Genomic DNA, 21588 nt, shown 5'->3' with positions numbered 1-21588 from the left:
AAAGAAGAAAAAAAAAACTACTACCTCTCATGCATGTCTTTCTTCCACAAAAATCATATACCAGTAAATCATACAGATGGAAATTTGCATTACAGTTGTATTGACATCTCCATCGAGCAAAACGTTGATAGGGTCTGTGCGCTACGTGCGTTCGTTGAGACACCCGCGCACATACGTCCGAGCTATTGCCGAAACGTAACGTTGAATGGGTCTTGCGGTGGGCGTGACTTATGCAAATTACAAAACATGAAAATGCCGATGCTCGCTTTCGTTCGCTCTCTTTCTCACTGCGCCACCGCCAGGGACGGACGTGCCAGCCAGAGCCAAACACACGTGCGTGCAGCGTACAACTCGCCAGTGTAAATCGTCATCTAACTGTAACCAACAGTCCGCACCACCATGTCTTCCAAGCCCCCTTACAAAGTTGGTGAGTAAGATCGTAGGAATATTCTGCGGAATGGATAGGCTATCAATATAAGAAGGGAACATGTAGAACAGAGAGGGAAGTGAAAAGCCTACCATTTGAATCTCCTGCCCTGGATTGCCATCTTGCTGATCGTTTTCGCATAGCGCCATCTTGTGGTAGCATCCATATGTCTGTGTCGCCCCTAACTGCGACCAGCAGCCCCAACGTACAACGTACAGTGTTGGGGCTGCGCCGTTTTGGCCTCGATATTTTAATGTTGTACCAAACGGGTGCCGTTCCGGCGCTGTATTTCCTTAATTTTTCAACAAAAACTACTGGCAATACTTACATGGGTGGACTAAACCTAAATGATTCTTATCGGCGACTGTTTGATGCATTTCATTGCTTATGATGCAGAAAATGCTGTCTTATAAGGCAAATATCTTCAGCTCACCGATGCTCACTAAAACTCACAATCACTTGCACATGCGCACACAATGCATTCAGTGCAGTGCATTGACAGCTGCATTACTCGCTACATGATGCATATTCACCGTGCGATGATGCATTATTCATATCCTTTTGCGTCCGTAACGTTGACGTCATTGTTTACGCATGCGTAGATGCGTACTGATGGATAAACACGTTCAAAATAGCAGCAAAGCTCTCCACTAGGGCAGACCGCCTACTCCTAAAAAATGTGGAAAATTATGCAGTTTCCAGATAAATTGGTGAGAAGGACCAAGGCAATGGGGTAGTGTATATTTCATTTTATATTGTCACTGTGTTTATGATGGACATTTAGCTATGGTTTATTTGTGAAGTTGCCGTATATGTGGCAATAGGGAGTTGTTCGTGATTCTCACTTGCACGAAACTGCGGGGTAGCCGCCAGGACCCCGCCGCAGAACGGCGGGTCTCCGGGGCTATGTCGCCCCAAGTCTGTCGTACTTGAAAAGAGAGACTTGAAAAGAGAAACATCCTCTGCATTATTTACTGAACATCAACAAGGAAAGAAAGAAAGAAAGAAAGAAAGAGAAAAAACAACAAATTTTCACCTCCATCGATTGTTTTATAATTTGGTTGAGACCTAAGTTAAGGTTTCTAACATTTTTTGGTGAGATAATGAGAAACCTCTTAAATTTATATAATCAGGTGATAATAACGAAATATGAAAGAGCAAGTACTTCCAAGAGCAAGAGGTATTCGATGTTTATTGATTTTGATGAAAATTGGTTTTGAAATGGCTAAAATATCCAAAAAAGAGCAATTCTAATAAAATGTAGGACCCACCTTTGTTGGATGTCTCGGCCATTCCAAAATTGATTTTCGTCTACTACTACTAGTGATAAACTTTGAATTCCACTTAGAATGGTTCCGATATGCACAGTATTAATTCATAAGTGGTTTCTTAATATCTCACAAAAAGTTATGCCCAACCCTCATCTCCACCAATACTATGCCATCCCTTTAACATCTTGTCAGTTTGCAGGGTAGCCATAATTTCAGATGATCACCATATAGGCCTGTTAATGATCTTGACGGAGAATTATCTTTAGAAATGTTATTGTATATTATATTGCAGAGATAAGATCAGTGATGCGGGTCAGCAAAGGTTTTACCAAATGAAACATACAATACTAATGTGACTAAAGAGTCTAGATATTATAACAGAATGAATATTTGTAAACTCAATTTCTGTCACGGAGTAGGCCCTACCCCCCATTGTTCCTTTAAAGGCATAATTTACCATTTGCAGATGAAACAAAACCCAGCATTAGTGCTTCAAAACAGTCCCAAAAATGTGAGTTAGGGATAGAAACGACCACTGTAAAAATTTGAATCTGTATAATCAATGTTAAGTTAATTATTGTTAATACACAAAATGTGAACAATAGTTATAATAAAAATGTTTCCAGACTAAACCGTCTACAGTTACGGTTTAATGAGAAAAATACTGATATCTCCTTGTATTTTAGGCTTAATTGCAAAAATTTCATATGGTAGGATGTTTTGTGATACAACAGACCTACACATAGGGCCTATGCATCAAATTTGATATCTTGAACATTTTTTTAAATCACTGCTCCCAAAGGTAAACAGGACCTTTAAGGCACCAGACTTTGTGAATGAGGCCTTGATGTTGCCTTAAGTTATTATTGTGAATATTGGTGATTTGGCTCGGCCTCCCAATCCAAGGGACCTGGATTTGATTTCAGAGTCCGGTTGAGCAAAACACTCCGTTTCCCTCTGATACGTAGTGAAAGGAGTTATGTAGGACAGTAAATGGAGGTCTTGTGTGTGAGAGTTTCACAAGCAACCCACGCACATAATAAGATACACTTCATTCACTCATCGTAAAGAGTAGGGTGCTAACCCAGTGAAGTGGCCCACCTATGGGCCTACCTAACCCACACAAGATCGTCTTCATAAAAGGCTTGCAGAACCCTCTGAAGATTAAGAAGAAAAAAAAAGAAGAAAAGAAGTTGATTTATCTTGTCTTTTGGAAGGAACCAGAATTGTTTGTTTTAGAGCATGTAAAATGGCATTGTATTTGACACACCTTGAGGAGATAACAAGGGGGCATTTCATGAAGTATTTGTCAGATATTTTTTTCTGACAAACTGTTATAAGCTACTGAAATTCTTGCATCTGATTGGCTGAGAGCAAATTTGTCAGAAAAAAATATCTGACAAAGTGCCTCATGAAATGCCCCCAGCTGGAGAAAATTCTTTCTCTTTATAGAAAAAAAAAAAAAAAAGTAGAAAGAAAAAGAATCTAGGTGAGTATGTACTAAAAAAAGAATTAGATCAATATCTGTTTGTGTATAACATTACAGAAAAGTGATGAATTGTTGTAATCCTAGGCAAAGGTAAATACTGTATGACTCACAAACAATGGAAGAGATTTTCATGCTGAAAACCTGTCCAGATTGATGATAGAAAATCAGTTTTGAAAGTGTTACCAGCCACTTTTTAACAAATTCTCTTGGTCTGATCACCCCTGCAGCCGACATCGAGCTGGCCGAGTTTGGTCGCAAGGAGATTGAGCTGGCTGAGAATGAGATGCCAGGTCTCATGATGATGAGGAAGAAGCATGGAGCCAGCAAACCTTTGAAGGGTGCACGCATCGCTGGCTGTCTGCACATGACCATCCAGACGGCTGTCCTCATTGAGACTCTGAAGGAGCTAGGAGCAGATGTAAGCCTCTTCTACTTTTTACAGGAATTTAGCAGACATGGGGGATGACTAGATCAAGTACAAACTAATGGCATAATTAGGATATAAACAGACACATAGGAGCAGAAGTACGATAGCTAATTTTCGTAAACTTCAAAGAAGTTTTACAGGCATGACCTGAGGGACAACAGGAGGGTGTGAGCAAAAATTTGAAAGATAGAACTGGGAGCAGAGGGAAGTATATTCAGTGTGTGTCATGGAAAGAGATTGAGACAGAGCTGAAATGATTGAGTGAAAGCTGAAAGATGATGTATTGGACAGGAGGGGGGGGGGAGATCTCTAGGAGTAGAGGTAAGATTAGATTTATCTAAAGTTGATCAAAAAATTTAGCTGTTAGTATTGTGGTGAGGTATTGGTGGTTACAGGGATTGAATGAAAGTCTGAATTTTTAATTGTATGCACAGATTTTAATGAAATATTTTCTTGGGAGGGGGATTGGGGAGGGGAGGGGGATGATAATTTGTTGAAGGCTGGTAGTCAAGACTTGTTGTAAGACTTGACTTGTCGAGACAAATATGCTGACGTTGCAAAAATTCAACACTTGAGCTGACTTGTTTGTGACTGTTCTTCACAACTGATTACCCAATACCAACCAGCTATCTAGGCTGAAGTAAACTTTGTATTCTCTTGTGTTTACATTAGGTGTGTACATTGGCTTTGCAATTCATTGCCAGCTTGTTGAAAGCTTCCTTAAGTTCCTGCCTCAAACTAGCTCCAGAGTCATGGTGTATAAAGCATCGGGCAGGCTTACATAGTAGGAATTTTAAAAAGGAAAATGCTATTAGATGTTTGTTTGTGTCTTGAAATCATGCCAAATTTCTATACCAGTTTTAACTGGTGAAATACTTAACCAGTTTACAAGGTATATGCCACATTAAAATACAGTGTGCTCCTGTTATAGTGAAGTCCTCAAGATCTGTGGTTATCTTGCGTTATATCGGAATTATGTTATAGCCGAACAGCAAAGTACAAATTAAAGAGACACAGATTATAATTGAGGACCTTAATTTTTACTTTGTTGCACCGAGAATTTTGTTAAGATCATGTTTTTGTTTTTTACTTTGGGAGTGCAATGTAAGTGTAAGTGAATTATGTTTGCTTGTCTGCACTTACTGTAAAACTGAATATTTTCAGGCATTTAGCGCAGCCAGAAACTAGCACGAAAATAAAAGCAGGTGAATATTTTTGCTTGCCGTATGTTCCAGTACTTGATTCTTGATTCAGCAAAATTAAAATCATGCAAAATAAATCTTATCCAGCCAAGTGCCAAAAAAATACACATACAAAATTAATTTTACAGTACCGGTAGTGGAGGACACAAGGATTCATATTTGTTGAAAGACTGCAGGGAACAACAAATAATACATTGTCGGTTTACGACTGCCTGAACCTGGTTTCGTGTTCCCCCAAGCTTGACAGGACCCCAAGCATTTTACATTTCTTGGTCCATAATCCCTGTAACGAATGTTATACACAAGATACTGTACCTGGTACACACACAGCTGAAGAATCTCGCTTCAGTGGAATCGAGCATATCCTTTGATGCACACATTCGCTGACAGGCCTAACATTCTAGCAAACCTGCGCTTGTTATGGTTTTGAATGTACTGCATTGGGCAGCGAACCAAGATCAATTTGTCAGGTGAGAATGATAAGGGCGTTAAGTTGCTACTAAACCCATCGTGTTTCAGACAACTTGACGTCCTTCTCGCATTCTCAACCAAGGAATTAATGTAAGAACCATAATATTCTGATGACTGACTATTTCGAGAGAACTGTCGTTGCTTTGTGTTTTGCTTGTAGAGATCATGTTTTTGCCTCAATGTGTAATGTAATGATAATAGTTTGCACACTTCCTCCAACCTGACTTCTTTTCTCACCCTTCTTAAAAATGGAACAGGTCACATGGTCCAGCTGCAACATCTTCTCCACCCAGGACCATGCGGCTGCAGCCATTGCAAAGACGGGGGTGCCCGTGTATGCCTGGAAGGGTGAGACAGACGAAGAATACATCTGGTGCATTGAGCAGACCCTGATCTTCCCCGACGGTCAGCCACTCAACATGATCCTGGATGATGGCGGTGATCTCACCAACCTGGTACACACCAAGCACCCCGAACTCCTCGCCGGTGAGTTATACCGGAATGCTTTTCTGGAATTGCTGTTGCTAATACTCAAAGTTGTCTCTTTTTCAGTATAGTTGACAGTCCTTCTGTCTGTGCATTTCATTATTATTTTCTTGTTCCCATACTCTTCTACCGATCAATTTTGGGAGTCCAAGTGAAATGACGCTTCTTTTTGTACAGTTAAACAAATTATAACAATGAAATGGTTGGGAGCAAAGCTGAAAAGTTAATTGGGTCTGAAAGCTCATGACACTCTTATCAAAATCATAAACATGGATGAAATTTAATCAGTTGACAGAGTAACCTCAAATATTGGCAATTTATGTGCATATTTATACTCAGTCAAGTGCAATACATGGAATAAACTCATTGTTTCAAACTTCTATTTGTCTACTGATATAACGTTTGAATGTGTTGGTGAACAGTGATGCCTAATTTGTCAACATCTTATATCGATCCATCCCCATCCTCAGGCATCAAAGGGTTGTCGGAAGAGACCACCACCGGTGTTCACAACCTCTACAAGATGATGGCTGACGGATCTCTGAAAATCCCAGCTATCAATGTCAACGACTCAGTCACCAAGGTGTGCACCTACACCTGTAACTACAACATTCTGAACAAACCTGCATTCTTGTGCAGTGATATCTTGCCTGTTGCTACAAGATAAATTATGCATTTCCATGCTGCATTAAATTCAATTGTTTCCACACATGAAGTGAAGTAGAAATGTTAGATATTTACCATAGCACTTGATTTTGAACTTCAAAATTCATATTCTTAATTCTACAGAATGAGATTACGGTGATGAAATGTACTGCTACTGGGCCCTCAAAATTGTGAATTGTTTTAAACTGGTTGTTGTTGTCGTATTTTTCTATTTGTTCAAAATTTCACCACAGGAGTCTCAATCATAAAAAGTTTTGAAAGTTGGAAGTTTTGAAAGTTTATTTTACTCAATAACCCATACTCTGGGTATCGGAGTCCAATGTAAAAACATATATCACATTATTAAATCAATGATACAGAGTTGCAAATAACTTTTAAAATATACAAAGCAACTATAACAAAGTGAAAAGAAGAGTGAAATATGATTGATGAAAAGAAAAAAGAAAAATGCACCGAAATATTCAATATATACACGATATATGGTGAACAAAAAAGATTCATTTCCTTGCTCCATTGAATTCAGTTGTTTCCACACATATATGGTTGTGAAAAATATCTGAGGATCAGATAAATGAGGATAACCTTCATGAGGATCCATGAAGGTTTTCTGGTGAAGTAATTTGGTTTCTTGTCTCACTGGTATTGATGCACACAGAGCAAGTTTGACAACCTGTATGGCTGCCGCGAGTCTCTCGTTGACGGCATCAAGAGGGCGACAGACATCATGCTGGCTGGCAAGTGCTGCGTCGTGGCGGGGTACGGTGATGTCGGAAAGGGTAGCGCCCAATCTCTGAGAGCCTTCGGTGCTCGTGTTCTCATCACAGAGGTTGACCCCATCAACGCCCTTCAGGCTTCCATGGAAGGTTTGTATCAAAATCATTAAATACCAGAAAACATTTGGCCATCTATAACGGATAGAATCAAACCATTTTTGTGATTGATTTCTTTCTCTTGTATCCCATATGCTCCCTACCATGAAAGGAAAGATTTCTGTCCATTTTTTTTTTTTATTGTTCTTGTGACTCATTACTCAAGTTTGCACTCTGGTAAAAAACAGAACATCACAAGTTTCCAAGCTGAATTTTAGAGATCAGCTTTGTAATCATGAAAATAGCTTGCTCTGATAATATGTTAAGTTGTTTGTTTGTTTGTTTGTGTGTTTTTGGTGTGTGGTTTTATTTTTGTGTTAAATTAAGCAAATTTTGTGCTTTATTGAAAAACTGTCCGAGTTCTGCCAGTGTAGTGATCTGTGAGGGATGTGTTTTTTAGCATTGACGTGCTGTGTTTTAAGAGCTCTCTGCAGGAATCTGCAGTGAATTAAAGGTCAAAGTTGAATGATAGTGTGCATTAGTGAATGATATGGCAAGATCTGAGCAATGTTTGACCTTCTCAACACAATGTCACTTTTTGGTACCTTCCATTGTTATGTGAGCTAGGTGGAATGAAGCACCTTTATGTTGGTAGCTAGGTGAGTTGCATCACATATTTGCATTTAATCTGTTTGGCTATCGGATGAAAGGAAGACCTGTGCAAATGAGTAGCTGGCTGATAAGCCCAGTGAAATCCTGTTATATGTCTAACAGTGCCTGCCCTGAACAATACCTGATTTTCTGTTTGCTTTGAGATAGGACTTGCCTATGTGCCCAGTAACTTAGCATAATGAAGGCTTTTGGTCTATAAGTTGTGACATGTAATCAGCTATTTCAATTATACCTTATCTTGGAAAAGATTTGTTTCATTGAGCTTTAGGAGTAAGGGGTTGAAGATTGAAGTTTTTCATACATTTTATATACATGTATAACATATCTGAACATTTCTGTACCTCAAACGGTTATCATAAGCGGTCTAGGGCAATTACCCCCTGGGCAATTACCCCGGACCCTTCCCCTGTCCCTAATCCTAATCCTAATCCTGAAACTAATCCTAACCATAACCCAAACTCCTAACACTAAACCCAACCCTAACCCTAATCTCAACTCTAACCTTACCACTAACCAGTATTTAGCCGAGGGTAATTGCCCTCGGGGGGTAATTGCCCGGATACGATCATAAGTTCTGTATATATTGCACACCAATCGCTCTGAGATCATAAACTGACAAGATGCATAAATGCAATATCTGCATTCCATAATATGAAATTCCAGAAAATATATCATATAGTGCTATATCTATTCAACATTTTGCACAAGTACAGTTCCATGAAGGCTTGCAAAGATGTGTCCTTCAGAGGTCTGTGCCATGACTTCACTAGTCTGGTTTATTTATCAGATCTGATCATGCCGTGACCATTTGACCAAGTGGACAGAGCAACTATGAGAAATTAGATACATATTGCAACCTTCTTATATACATGTATAACCTTGTATAACCTTCTTAAAGGCCTTCCGGCCCAAATGGCGCCAGATTAGCAGGGATTGTTATCGTGGTCTGAAATTCCCTCGTTTTCTGACCATGAGTTCACCCCTGCAAGAGTGACCCCTCTGGGAACAGGAAAGCAAGCATGGGACAATGCCCTTGTTGATGGCGCTTTGGTCTCTGAGTCACCCTGTTCACATGCCAAACTTAGTGTGGAGCAAACCCTAAATGTTCTGCATTGCTGGCAATTTTTTCCTCACACTTTGTTGGGTAATCTCAAAGATGATGAAATTGCATTATACATACTGCATTAGGCATCATCTGTATGTGTTTGTGTGTGTGTGTGATACAGTCAATTGGGAGGTTATTATGTTGTCATATTCTGGTTTTTAGCTCACCTGAGCTGAAGACTCAAGTGAGCTATTGCGATCACTCTTCGTGTGGTGCCTGGCGGGCTATCATTCATTGCCTTGAATTTTGTGTGTGTCATGCATGAACTTTTTTGACATTTTCCGCTTCTTGAAAACCCATGACAGATTTTCACCATACTTGACAGGTAACCTCCTCCCCCCCCCCCCCACACACACCAAGGAATAGTAATTGAGCATGTGCTATGAGTAAGTAAGTACAGGAGTGACTGTAGCTTCTAGTTCATAGTTTGTTCATGGCAGGTCTGCGGTGTCCAATTTTCAGATTTTAAGCTTTTTCTGGAAAACCCCATAACAAATTTTCACCAAACTTGTCAGGTATTATCCAAGGGTGATACAATCTTGATTTGTTCCGAAGGGCACCACATATAGAATAGATTACAAACAAATCTCTACAACATACCCTCTGGTAATTTTCCAAGCTGAGCACACACCAAGGTAACCAACTGATGCCATTCTTTGAAATGGAGAGATTTAAGTAAGAAAGGCCAGACCATAGCCACGTCACCTGGACTACCATCTTCCTCGATTTTGACCACAGGTTACGAAGTCACAACCATGGACGACGCTTGCAAGAGGGCGCACATCTTTGTGACGGCCAGCGGCTGTGAGGGGATCATCCAGGAACGTCACTTCCGCCAAATGAGGAATGACTCCATCGTCTGCAACATTGGCCACTTCGACTGCGAGATCGACCTGGACTGGCTGAACAAGAACGCCACCAAGGAGACTATCAAACCACAGGTTAGTGGTGTTAGAGGCCCGTAGTCAGTAGTCCTGTTCCTGAAGTGGTTATGTCATGCTTTGGTCTGTTTTGAGATTTTATGTTTGTTTGTTTTCTTTACTGGATATTAGGAATTAATTTCAAAACTTGCATAGATAATAAACTCGTTGAGGACGAGTCCCGAGTATACTAGAGCTGGTGTCTGTAGGAAATGGATGTTGTAGCAAAATCAGTCCATCTTCAATGGGTTAAAACACAATCTGTTATGAGCTGAATCTTGCATCTCATCAATTTCATCTCATTCTCTAATTAACTTCCAGCATAAAACGTAGCATCCCAGGTTCCACTAGTGAGTAGAGTCTAGGGTGTGACACCCTTTCTGTGGTTGCGTGCAGTTTGTTGTGCATAGAGCCTGTGTACGGTCTGACCCATGCATCATTAAGTTGGGGGACTGTTTTTTTTTTTTCCTTTTTCCCCACAACTAAGTTGTGGGAAAACTGTGTTTCCACTCCTGTCTTTAATATTTTACAGGGTATGCTAAGTTGCAGAATTAAGGAAGGTTATGTAAAATCAGTGATATCAACTGGCTTCATTAGCAAGACTTTAGCCACTGCAGGGCCAGTGACAACAATTTAGTACAGTTACACAGAACTCACAGAATTACTTTTTGCCTGTGTCGAATGTGCATTCTCAGTCGAAAATGTGGAAATTGTATGTGGTTTGCAATATCAAGTTTTGCCAATGTTGAGGCTTATCCTCTCATGCCACTAGATTAGAGTTACAAAGAGTTGACTAAATATCAATCTTTTTGAAAAAGAAAAAACTTTTTGGTGTCAACATGTGATAAAATGAGAGGGTAAGTGGAGCGCTGTGGTACCCACAAAAAAAAAAAAAAAAAAGAAGAAGAAAGAAAAATCCGCCAACACGTGAAAAAGTGATTAAGGCAAGTGCAGCGCTGTTTCTTTTATCTCTTTATCTCAACACTGCCCTGCATCAGCAAACTTCCAGGAAATGCATATCATTACCTCAAGGTTCATCGATGCATACATTATTAGCTCATCAGGTGGAGCATTGTTGAGGCAATGCCTGCAATAATCAGAGCAGTCTACATTGTTCCATGGGGATCTCGCCCTGGAAGGAATCACCGGTGGTTCTTGAGAGGTCAAACACAAGTGGGGCACTGCAAAATGCATGCAATGATTCTGTCTCACCAGACAAAAGTAGACTATTAAGATAATGAATGTAACATTTGAGGAGACAATGTTAAACAATGCAAGCACATTGGATGAAGCAAAGGTCTAGAGATAAATTGAAAATTTAATTCTGATACATTTTTTTTTTTTGTCTACAATGGAAGGAAAGCTGAAAGAGAAAGTTTTAGATAAATTACCACCTTTACACTTTAATGTATGACATAGAAAAGTGTATTGTGTTGATGAGTGAAGCAAGTAAAGTAAGGGTTCTAGTTAATCCTCCCCCTCCCCTGACTGCATTGTGCTATAGGTTGACCGCTACAGGATGCCGAGTGGAAATCACATCATCGTGCTGGCTGAGGGTCGACTGGTCAACCTCGGCTGTGCCATGGGTCACCCTAGCTTCGTCATGTCAGCCTCCTTCACCAACCAGGTCATTGCCCAGATTGAGCTGTGGACCCAGCCAGACAAGTACAAGGTTGGAGTGGTCATGCTGCCAAAGAAGGTGAGTGTGTTGTAGAGATGTGGGCTGGTCAGCTGTGTGGGCTGGTCAGCTGCAGGCTGGTCAGTTGTGGGCTGGTCAGCTGTGGGCTGGTCAGCTGTGGGCTGGTCAGCTGTGTGGACTGTTCAGCTGTGGGCTACTCCGCTGTGGGCTGGTCAGCTGTGGGTTGTTCAGCTGCGTGGGCTGGTCAGCTGTGTGGGCTGGTCAGCTGTGGGCTGGTCACCTATGGGCTGGTCTGCTTTGTGGGCATTTGAGCTGTGGGTAGTTCAGCTGTGGGCTGGTCAGCTGTGGGCAGTTCAGTTGTTGCCTGGTCAGCTGTGGGCTGGTTAGGTGTGGGAAGGTCAGCTGTGGGCTGGTCAGCTGTGGGCAGGTCAGTTGTGGGCAGGTCAGCTGTACCTGAAGTTCTAAATTCATTGCCCAATAATTGAGCATTTATATTCTTAAAGGGAAGGTAAACCCAAAAAGCAATGTGGATTGAGTGAAAGCAGCAACATTAGTAGAACACATCAGTGAAAGTTTGAGGAAAATCGGACAATCGATGCAAAAGTTATGAATTTTTAAAGTTTTGGTGTTGGAACCGCTGGATGAGGAGACTACTAGAGGATATGACGTATGAGTGGACAACAATACCAAGAAAATATAAAGGAAATTCAACAAAAATTCACTTTTCTAGAATTATGAAAGAGCAATGGACCAACCTCTTTCAGAAAGCAGGGGGAATAATTGCTACCCCTAACATATGTTAATATCAAGTTGATGGAATTTGTAATTTTCATGAAAAATGGATTTTTGTAGAATTTTCTTTATATTTTCTTGGTATTGTTGTCCACTCATACGTCATAACCTCTAGTAGTCTCCTCGTCCAGCGGTTCCAACACCAAAACTTTAAAAATTCATAACTTTTGCATCGATTATCCGATTTTCTTCAAACTTTCACTGATGTGTTCTACTAATGTTGCTGCTTTCACTCAATCCACATTGCTCTTGGGGTTTATCTTCCCTTTAATTGCCCAAATTCAGGCTGCAGTGCAGCGATATTCAATATATAAGAATGGGGAAAAAACAGACAATCAAGCAAACTATGATCGTGTTGATTTCAACATTTTTGCAATATGCTAAAACTTTAAAATTAGCTGGAATTCCACTTTCTTTTTCAGTTTCCATGAATGTAGTTTGGTAGGCGATATGGGATGCATTCTGCTAGGTTTCATATATTTTTTTTTAGAACTCTACTGTAGAGTAATACATCTTGTCACATTAGTATGTATTTGTTATGAAAAGAATGTATACAACTGTTAAAAGTATAATTTTGTTCTTCCATTATGGTCTATTATGTTACTGTGTCTACCTTCTGTCAATTCTTGGGGTGTTAACAACTGATTAAGTGAAATATGCAAGACAGGTTACATGAAAAAAGACCAGGGAGTGAAATAAATACTTGTGGTTTTTAGGCACTGGTGCCTCTGTAAACGTGATTTTAAATTCAATTTTTTATTCTCCGTTCCATGCTGTCCTCCCCTACTCAGCTTGATGAAGAGGTCGCCCGTCTCCACCTGGAACACCTGGATGTGAAGCTGACTTCCCTGACCACCTCCCAGGCTACCTACCTTGGTCTACCCCAGGAAGGTCCTTACAAGCCTGACCACTACCGCTACTAGGAATCCCAACTGCAGCTATCCGCTCTACCGCCCCTTCCTGCTTTACCCCAGATCCCGAATCTATAGGCAACTTCTGCCGCTATGCACTTTTTAAAGGGTTGATTGATGTTTGCAACATTACACCCCTGCGTCAGTTCATGTGGCAGAGTTCAGAACTCTGATCCAAGCAAGTACAACTAGCCCCGAGTGTGTGTATTGTCCTTGGGTTTCCACTAAACAAAAGTTATGGCTGTTTTGTGTTTTTAGTCACCATTTGGTACAGTCTGCTCTGAAATGATAGTTGCATAGGTACTGTAAATGGTATGTGATAAGAAAATGTGAAGACATGCTGTAGCAGTATTTTTTTACTCATATTTTAATCAGGATTTCACATTAAATTGATTGCCTCTCATTGCAATCGCCCAATCAAAGTGGAAGGGAATGGATAATGAGCACGTACATTCGATGATGTTACCGTTCATCCCCCAACGACGTGAAGACAAAAAGCAAATACATGATTTATGAGTACGCCCGCAGCTTTTCGGAGTGACTTCTAGGAGGAGTTGCTTGTTATGTATTTTATGTGATTACTGACATTCCTTACTGCCCAATTTGCAAAATAATGAAGCAGAAGCAAAATAAAAGAAGAATATGGACTCTAGAATACACTCTTGAGAAAGCTACTTTGTGGGATGTAGATGAACCCAGAAAGTTTTGCCCGTCTTGTTATATTATGGAGGAGAGATTACCTCGAAAGCAGGAGGTGTTTTGAATGAAATTGATGACTCAATGCTGCAGCTGAACCAAAATTTGGACAAAATTTGATAGATACCAAGGCAGAACCTACAGTATTTATGTCACTTGGGTAATTCATGACATAATACGTTGACCTCCCCAAAGTCCCCAATGGAACAATGATGTCACAACCAGTTTATCCATTCGTGATACCTAGTGAGATGGCACACAACTTTCCTTGCATTTGTGTTTTCCCCATGAAGGAATCACCTTCATTTATCTTCAAAAATATGCAGTTCCACAAAATCTTTTTCAGTCATTCCTGTAAAAAAAAAAATAATAATAATAATTAAAAAAAAAAAACAGAACAAAGCAAAAAATCTTCTGAGAAAAATTTGAAATTGGAGGGGTATTCGCATCCTCAGCCACAGTTGGAATATTTCATGAACAATGCGACAGTCATTTGACCAGGAAGGGTCTTTGTATGGACTAACAGGATACCATGTTGGATTTCTTGCATAGTATTTTATTGGGTCTGTGATGTTCTTGATACCTGTTTGATTTTGTACCAATACTAACTTATCTGCTGCTATTTTGTAATGCATCAGTGGAGTATGAAACTTTCTTGTTTGAGTGGTAATCTCTGTAAAAGCGATTTGACAGAATTGGGCAGCTCAATAAGCGATTGGTTAATGCTGGACTGTATTTTTCACGATGTAGCCAAATTTTCGCTGAGCTGTATTCCAACATGTCAGTGGTAAAGGGACTATCTTTTCCTAATCTTCTGGTGGTACTACGGCCAAGAGTATTGTGTCCTTGGCCATAGAAGTGTCTGTTTTATTGTTGATTTACAGTTACTGTTGATTAAATATTATCAAGACTCCTGCAAGATCATTGTGTGTTCTAAGAGTGAGTATATGCCGTTTTCTGGTTTGTATGTACACTGTACTGTATATGAAGAGTTCATTTCCTCTTTTCCAAAAGGTGCTAAATCCACTTTTGATGGCAAGGAGAAGAACCTAGATTTTTTTTTTTCTCATATATTTATATATACATGTATGTTTATATAAATAAATATATATATAACTCTGCATTAGGGTGACATTGTGTAGTTAAGCAATGCCAGCAGTAAAGCATGTTGATAGTTTAAAACATTGAGGAGACACAAATTGTCTTCCCAAAGTCATGGGTCTCCTTGATAAAGATATGAGCATGTAATGTCTCCCTAAAGCTGGATCCATAGTTACATATATGTGTGTGTGTGTGTGTGTGTGTGTGTGTGTGTGTTTGTAAATGCCTGCACATGAGGGCATGTGTATGCAGGACACGTATGCTGCTGGTGGACCCATAGTCACTATGGATGTCCCTGGTTGCTAAATAGTGGCACAAGATTGGTGATCATACAATGTAATTATAAGAAAAGCATCTGAAATGGCTCAGTGATCCGAAATGACATGAAAACACGGACTTGGGTCTATGTGAAGGAGGTTTGCCATCTACTGTAAAAACAATCTCCATTACTGTATTTGAGACCATCTTGGAAACCCTACACGGTAAACAAATGCCTGAACAAGTGTGTACGTGTCTGTGTAATGTGTTGGCTTCATGCAATAATGTGTAGGCAGGGTTCGACACTAACAGTGGCCCGCTGGCCCGGGCCACCAAAAACGCATGTCGGGCCACTAAAATTTCAGAAATGAAGAATTTGGTGGCCTGATCGGGCCACCAAAAATGTCGGATGTTTGCCTTTGGGCCACCAAAAATAAAAGTTAGTGTGGAGCCTTGGTGTAGGTATGTGTCATAACAGCATCATCATATTTCTCCAGCTTTAAATCATTGCAGTCATGTCTGGTGAAGTTGAAACCATTTCTCTTGGTGGCAAAAGTTACCACACCACCACAACACAACCAAAACATCACAACACAACACACGTGACAGAAGGTGCAATCACTGATTACAGTACACATACTATTATTGCAGGTATTTGTGAAGAAGGACAAATGACATCTTCAGGTCTTTGAAGTTTTTGAGGGTCGTACTCTGCCATTACAGGTTAGATATGCCCAAATATAGTTAAATGTCTCATCTCAGTACCTGTTGCCCAGGACATGATTTCTTTGCTGCACAGGACTTGCACCACTTATGTGTAGGTCAGTGCAAGTACAAATTCTGAACTCTTACGGTGTCACTAGTGGCAACATTCAGTGTGTACATAAAACGAAGTATGGACTACTCCAATATGCCAGTCATGACAGATTTTGTAGGCTTCCAGAAATCTTGGGATTATCATCACAATCAAAGACAGAATTTGTCACTGACCTAACCAATATCTTTGTATCAGCTAGTAAATGCAAATAGAAAGCACATAGAAAGTCACGAGACATTCTTGATAAAACATAACTAAGAAAAGAAACAAAACTATAAGATTAGTGACAAAGGAGAAGTGTTAAGGTAGATTGTGTGGTATTGATGACCTTATTGTGACAGAATTTCCCAGTGATGGCTTCATCATTATTCCATTCTTTTTTTCACGATTGATATTTACACACTTCTTCTTTAATCACTGATTGAATATTTACTCTTGGGCCTTTTATACTGACATTGGGTTTCCATCAATTCTTTACCTAGCCTTTTGCAAAGGCGGCTCACAATGGACTTGGATACGGCGGGCGGTGGACTCGCGTGCACGCAGCTCGCCGGTCGCGCACTGTGTGAGAGTCCATTGCTCTCTGCGAGCGTGTGCTGAAATTATAGCGAACTGCCTTTGCAAAAGGCTACTCATCCCCTCAATGTTCACAGTTCATTGTACATACATCAATAATTCCATACAATTGAATACAGGAATTATTTCAAAATCAGCCCTACCTTTAAGTAGCACTAGTCTAGTAAGGCAATGAGATTTCACCATGTACCTCCAGTATTCCGTTCAAATTGGTTAGTGCAGACTAATCCTACAACCGTAGTGTAGGGTATTGGTAACAAGCCAGAGCTACACCCCCTTAAAAACAAAAAACAAAAACAAACAATACAAAATAAAAGCGAGAGGAAAAAAATCCAGCATGTTTTGACACTAACTATCAACAAATGCACTTCATATAAAAAAACTGCTATAAATGACAGTTACAGAGGCCACTGCATGTTCACAAGGCTGTATTTATTCTGACAGAGTTTTACTGAGCAATGACAACTACAAGAGTCTTGCTTAAGGTCCATAATTTTATTTCTGTCAACCAACTCCACTCCAAAAATTGTATACATAGAGAAGTTAACTTCTTACATGCTTGTCTAGTGAGAAATAAATATCTATTTTTTTTTTTAAGGATGCCACTGTATGAATATGAATTCTCTCATAGTAACCGGGGGGCCAAAAGCTAAAAACAGAGGTCGAGTTGCACTCTCTCTACAAACTAAGTAGACCATGCTTATTGTCAAGTTTTTATTGTAACAAACAACATTCCACTGGTCTACCTCAAAAAATTTGTTGCGAAAGCCTCCAAATCCAAGATGGCGTCAAAGATGGCCGCCATATTTACTGAATTTGTTATTTGAAAGATAGAATTTGATTGAAACATCAGATTTCAACAAATTTGATGTCACGTGAAAAAGAATAAAATTTTCTACAAGTTGATACCATTTTTGTGGGTTATTGTGATAATTGGATTGAGATTTTAAGGAAAAAACACTTATTTCTGGATATTTTTCTGAAAAAGGAAAATCATGAAAATGCTTGATTCAGCATAAATCAAAGAAAGACGGAAGGATTATCTTGAAACGTTTCAAGAATTTTGTTTGACATATAATTAATATTTGAAGAAAATTAGGGGTCAGTACCGTTTTCAGTTCAGGAGTTATAATGTCTCAAACTTGAAAACTCACTATGTAAAAATGGCCACTTTAGTTGTGACAAGACCCTGTTGGTCGTAAAAAAGCCTGCGCACGCCAAGACTACTACACGCACTACTGCCAGTGGCGCTTGTAGCAGTGCCAGTGGTGCATATAGTAGTCTTAGCAAACGCAGACTTTTTCTTTGACAAACAAGGGTTTGTGCCTGCAAACTAACTTTTCATACCAAGTGGTAGCTCAGGTGACGCTGATTGCTATTATTTCAAAGTAGATTGTTCTGAAGCAGATGAGATGAAGCAAAAAATATCTTTCAAATAGAGGTAGAAGCTTGAAACAACCTTGCTATAGAAAGTTCAAAACAAAATTTGGATCAATCACTCAAAAAATTCAAGATTGCAGGCCATCAAAGCTGACATAGTGTATTGCGCCAAAGTAAATGGATCATTTCGATTTTGATACAATTTTGTCTGTTTTGCTGTCTATTTGTATGGTTTTTGTATATTCTGAACATTTCAATGCCATTTCAAACCATCTTAGGTTTTTGTGGAGACATTTTTCAGAATGCACCATGAATATTTCTCTAGAAAGTTAAAAAAATAAAATGAAAAATGTTTATGAAAACCATGCAGAAATTAACATCTTTCCCATATAATCAATATTGGGAGAAAATTAGAGGTAAGTATTGTACTTGGTTCAGGAGTTATAATGTCTCACACTTGAAATCCCATTTTACATAATATGTTATTTACACGCATCTGTTCCCAAAGACGTCACAGCGGGTCAAATCCAAGATCGTGCTTACTTTTCGAGTTCCACTCTCTCTATAAACTCCAAAAATTGTATACATAGAGAAGTTAACTTCTTACATGCTTGTCTAGTGAGAAATAAATATCTATTTTTTTTTTAAGGATGCCACTGTATGAATATGAATTCTCTCATAGTAACCGGGGGGCCAAAAGCTAAAAACAGAGGTCGAGTTGCACTCTCTCTACAAACTAAGTAGACCATGCTTATTGTCAAGTTTTTATTGTAACAAACAACATTCCACTGGTCTACCTCAAAAAATTTGTTGCGAAAGCCTCCAAATCCAAGATGGCGTCAAAGATGGCCGCCATATTTACTGAATTTGTTATTTGAAAGATAGAATTTGATTGAAACATCAGATTTCAACAAATTTGATGTCACGTGAAAAAGAATAAAATTTTCTACAAGTTGATACAATTTTTGTGGGTTATTGTGATAATTGGATTGAGATTTTAAGGAAAAAACACTCATTTTTTGATATTTTTCTGAAAAAAGGAAAATCATGAAAATGCTTGATCCAGCATAAATCAAAGAAAAACGGAAGGAATATCTTGAAACGTTTCAAGAATTTTGTTTGACATATAATTAATATTTGGAGAAAATTAGGGGTCAGTACCGTTTTCGGTTCAGGAGCTATAATGTCTCAAACTTGAAAACTCACTATGTAAAAATGGCCACTTTAGTTGTGACCAACACCTTGTTGTTCGTAAAAAAGTCTGCGCACGCCAAGACTACTACACGCACCACTGGCACTGCCGCTTGCAGCAGTGCCAGTGGTGCGTGTAGTAGTCTTAACAAATGCAGACTTTTTCTTTGACAGACAAGGGTTTGTGCCTGCAAACTAACTTTTCATACAAAGTGGTAGCTCAGGTGATACTGATCGCTATTATTTCAAAGTAGATTGTTCTGAAGCAGATGAGATGAAGCAAAAAAAATCAAATAGAGGTAGTACATGTAGCTTGAAACTTGGCACCAATCTTGTTATAGATAGTTTAAGACAGAATTTAAATCAACCGCTCAAAAAAAAAAAACAAAAAATCAAGATGACAGCCATCAAAGTTGACCTAGTGTATTGCGCCAAATTGAATGTATTATTTCGTTTTTGATACAAATTTGTATGTTGTGCTATCTTAAACCGTCTTAAGTTTTTATGGACACATTTTTTAAACCAGTGATATTCTACTCTCCGAAAAAGAAAAAAAATCGAGTGGAAGTTTTTACTTCTGATGTGAGGAGTGAATAACAGAAAACGGTGAATTTAGATTGAAATTGGAGTGACTTTTGAGTGAAAATGTTCATTTTTCAGCATGCTTATTTGTAAATGTGAATATACAGCACGAATAATCAATTTGGACAATTTTATTCGAACAATATACTGAAAAGTAATTTCGCACAACACATTTAAGAGCATAGTTGAGAAATTGCCGCCTTGTTGGATTTTTTTTTTTTTTTGGGGGGGGTTCGGATCAGAAGGGCTTTCAAGTACATCTACGGATCAGACATTATTACACATAAATCATCATCATTCACGTTTCTACAACAGCAGAGTAACATGCAAGTAAAAAAGCATATCTTCGATACAGAAGCATTTCTTTTTTTATCAAAGATTGGGCCTTACCCAAACGCAGGAATGAGCTCCAACCCCCCACCCCCACCCCCCCCCCAAAAAAAGACCCTCAATAATGGTTTACACTAGTACAATATCGTTCGGATGTATAGAAACATGTAATAGACAGCAATATAAGAAGATTAAAAAACATATCAAATCATAAGTTATAAGTTGAGATTTAACTTTGACGCAACACACTAAAGGTATTGTTTACCATTGGGAGAGATATCACATTCGATTTATATGTGTAGGTTAGTTGTATTATACAAAACATTCTACCATGTAAAAAAAAATATATAATAAAGCCTAAAACATACGGAGATATCACCATTGCTTTTCAAGAAACCATAACCATGATAACTGTTGACATAAAAAAAAAACATTCTTATCATATCTATTTAGTATATCTAACAACAATATTTAGCATTAATTATACTGATTTAAGTTTGTACATTAATCCCTAACTCACAGTTTAGAACTAGTTTGAGGAATTAAGTAAAGCTGGGTTTTCGTTTTACGTGCACAATGGTAAATAATGCCTTGAACGACAACCTAGATTAATTACCACCATCTTGAATTTTGTGTGGATACTATTTTTATCGCTAAATATTACACATTGGCAAAATTTGCGCCAAATTTTAAGCTCCAATATCTTTTTGGAAAATACTTTCTGTTCAATCTTATCTGCCTCAGAACAATCTACTATGATAGAATGCTACAGTAATAGCAGGGAGGTGAGACAAAAGACTTCCTCTCACCTCCCTGGTAATAGCGACCAGCGTCACCTACCACTTGGCATGAAAAATTCGTTTGCAGGTACTTGCAAGTCACTAGACCATTACAGTATTACATGTGATCATGTAAACACATTGTAAGCAAAATTTATGATGCATAAATATATTTTTTTTCAAGCTTTAGATGTTAACTTGTCAACAGTGTATGATATTGCCTGTAATTCCAGAAATATGAATTATGTCTCAATCTCAGTAAATCTCAATTTCAATCGCAGGTTTCAAAATAATTCTTCAGTTCTTCTTTGATAAATACTAAATCATGCATTTTAACATTTCCTCCTTTTTTTCAAAACAATATAAAAATATGGATCCCCCCCCAAAAAAAAAGAGAAGCAAACAACCCCCCCCCAAATTCATCAAAATACACAGCTAAAATGGTATCAACTTTTCGAAAGTTATACTCTCCTTCATATGACATCAAATTTGTTGCAATCCAATGTCTCTATCAAATTTTATCTTTGAATTGTTAATTTCAATAAAATGGCGGCCCTGTTGGACCGCATCTGTACTTTGCAACACATCTAC

At 38.8% G+C, this 21588-nt stretch overlaps 1 protein-coding gene across 1 annotated transcript; it reads left to right on the top strand.

Annotated features, from left to right (window-relative positions):
* The first annotated feature begins 286 nt into the window (after positions 1 to 286).
* On the top strand, positions 287 to 14902 carry LOC140233420 (adenosylhomocysteinase A-like). The gene is made up of 8 exons (XM_072313527.1): positions 287 to 427; positions 3415 to 3605; positions 5545 to 5773; positions 6244 to 6356; positions 7095 to 7302; positions 9764 to 9966; positions 11450 to 11644; positions 13168 to 14902. The coding sequence occupies exons 1-8, from the start codon at positions 400 to 402 to the stop codon at positions 13297 to 13299; spliced, it is 1299 nt and encodes a 432-aa protein (XP_072169628.1). The 5' UTR covers positions 287 to 399; the 3' UTR covers positions 13300 to 14902.
* Positions 14903 to 21588: the final 6686 nt, after the last annotated feature.

The sequence above is a fragment of the Diadema setosum genome, chromosome 9 (assembly GCF_964275005.1).
Source record: "Diadema setosum chromosome 9, eeDiaSeto1, whole genome shotgun sequence".
Lineage (NCBI taxonomy): Eukaryota > Metazoa > Echinodermata > Echinoidea > Diadematoida > Diadematidae > Diadema > Diadema setosum.
The sequence above is the reverse complement of the archived record's forward strand: the minus strand, read 5'-3'. Positions and strand labels throughout refer to the sequence as shown.

What these genes read in the sequence shown, in the direction of transcription:
- LOC140233420 (XM_072313527.1), top strand. Translation starts at nt 400, where the DNA reads ATGTCTTCCAAGCCCCCTTACAAAGTTG. An exon ending in CAAGCCCCCTTACAAAGTTG is followed by an intron (nt 428 to 3,414) that starts GTGAGTAAGATC and finishes TCACCCCTGCAG; the next exon opens with CCGACATCGAGCTGGCCGAG. An exon ending in TGAAGGAGCTAGGAGCAGAT is followed by an intron (nt 3,606 to 5,544) that starts GTAAGCCTCTTC and finishes AAAATGGAACAG; the next exon opens with GTCACATGGTCCAGCTGCAA.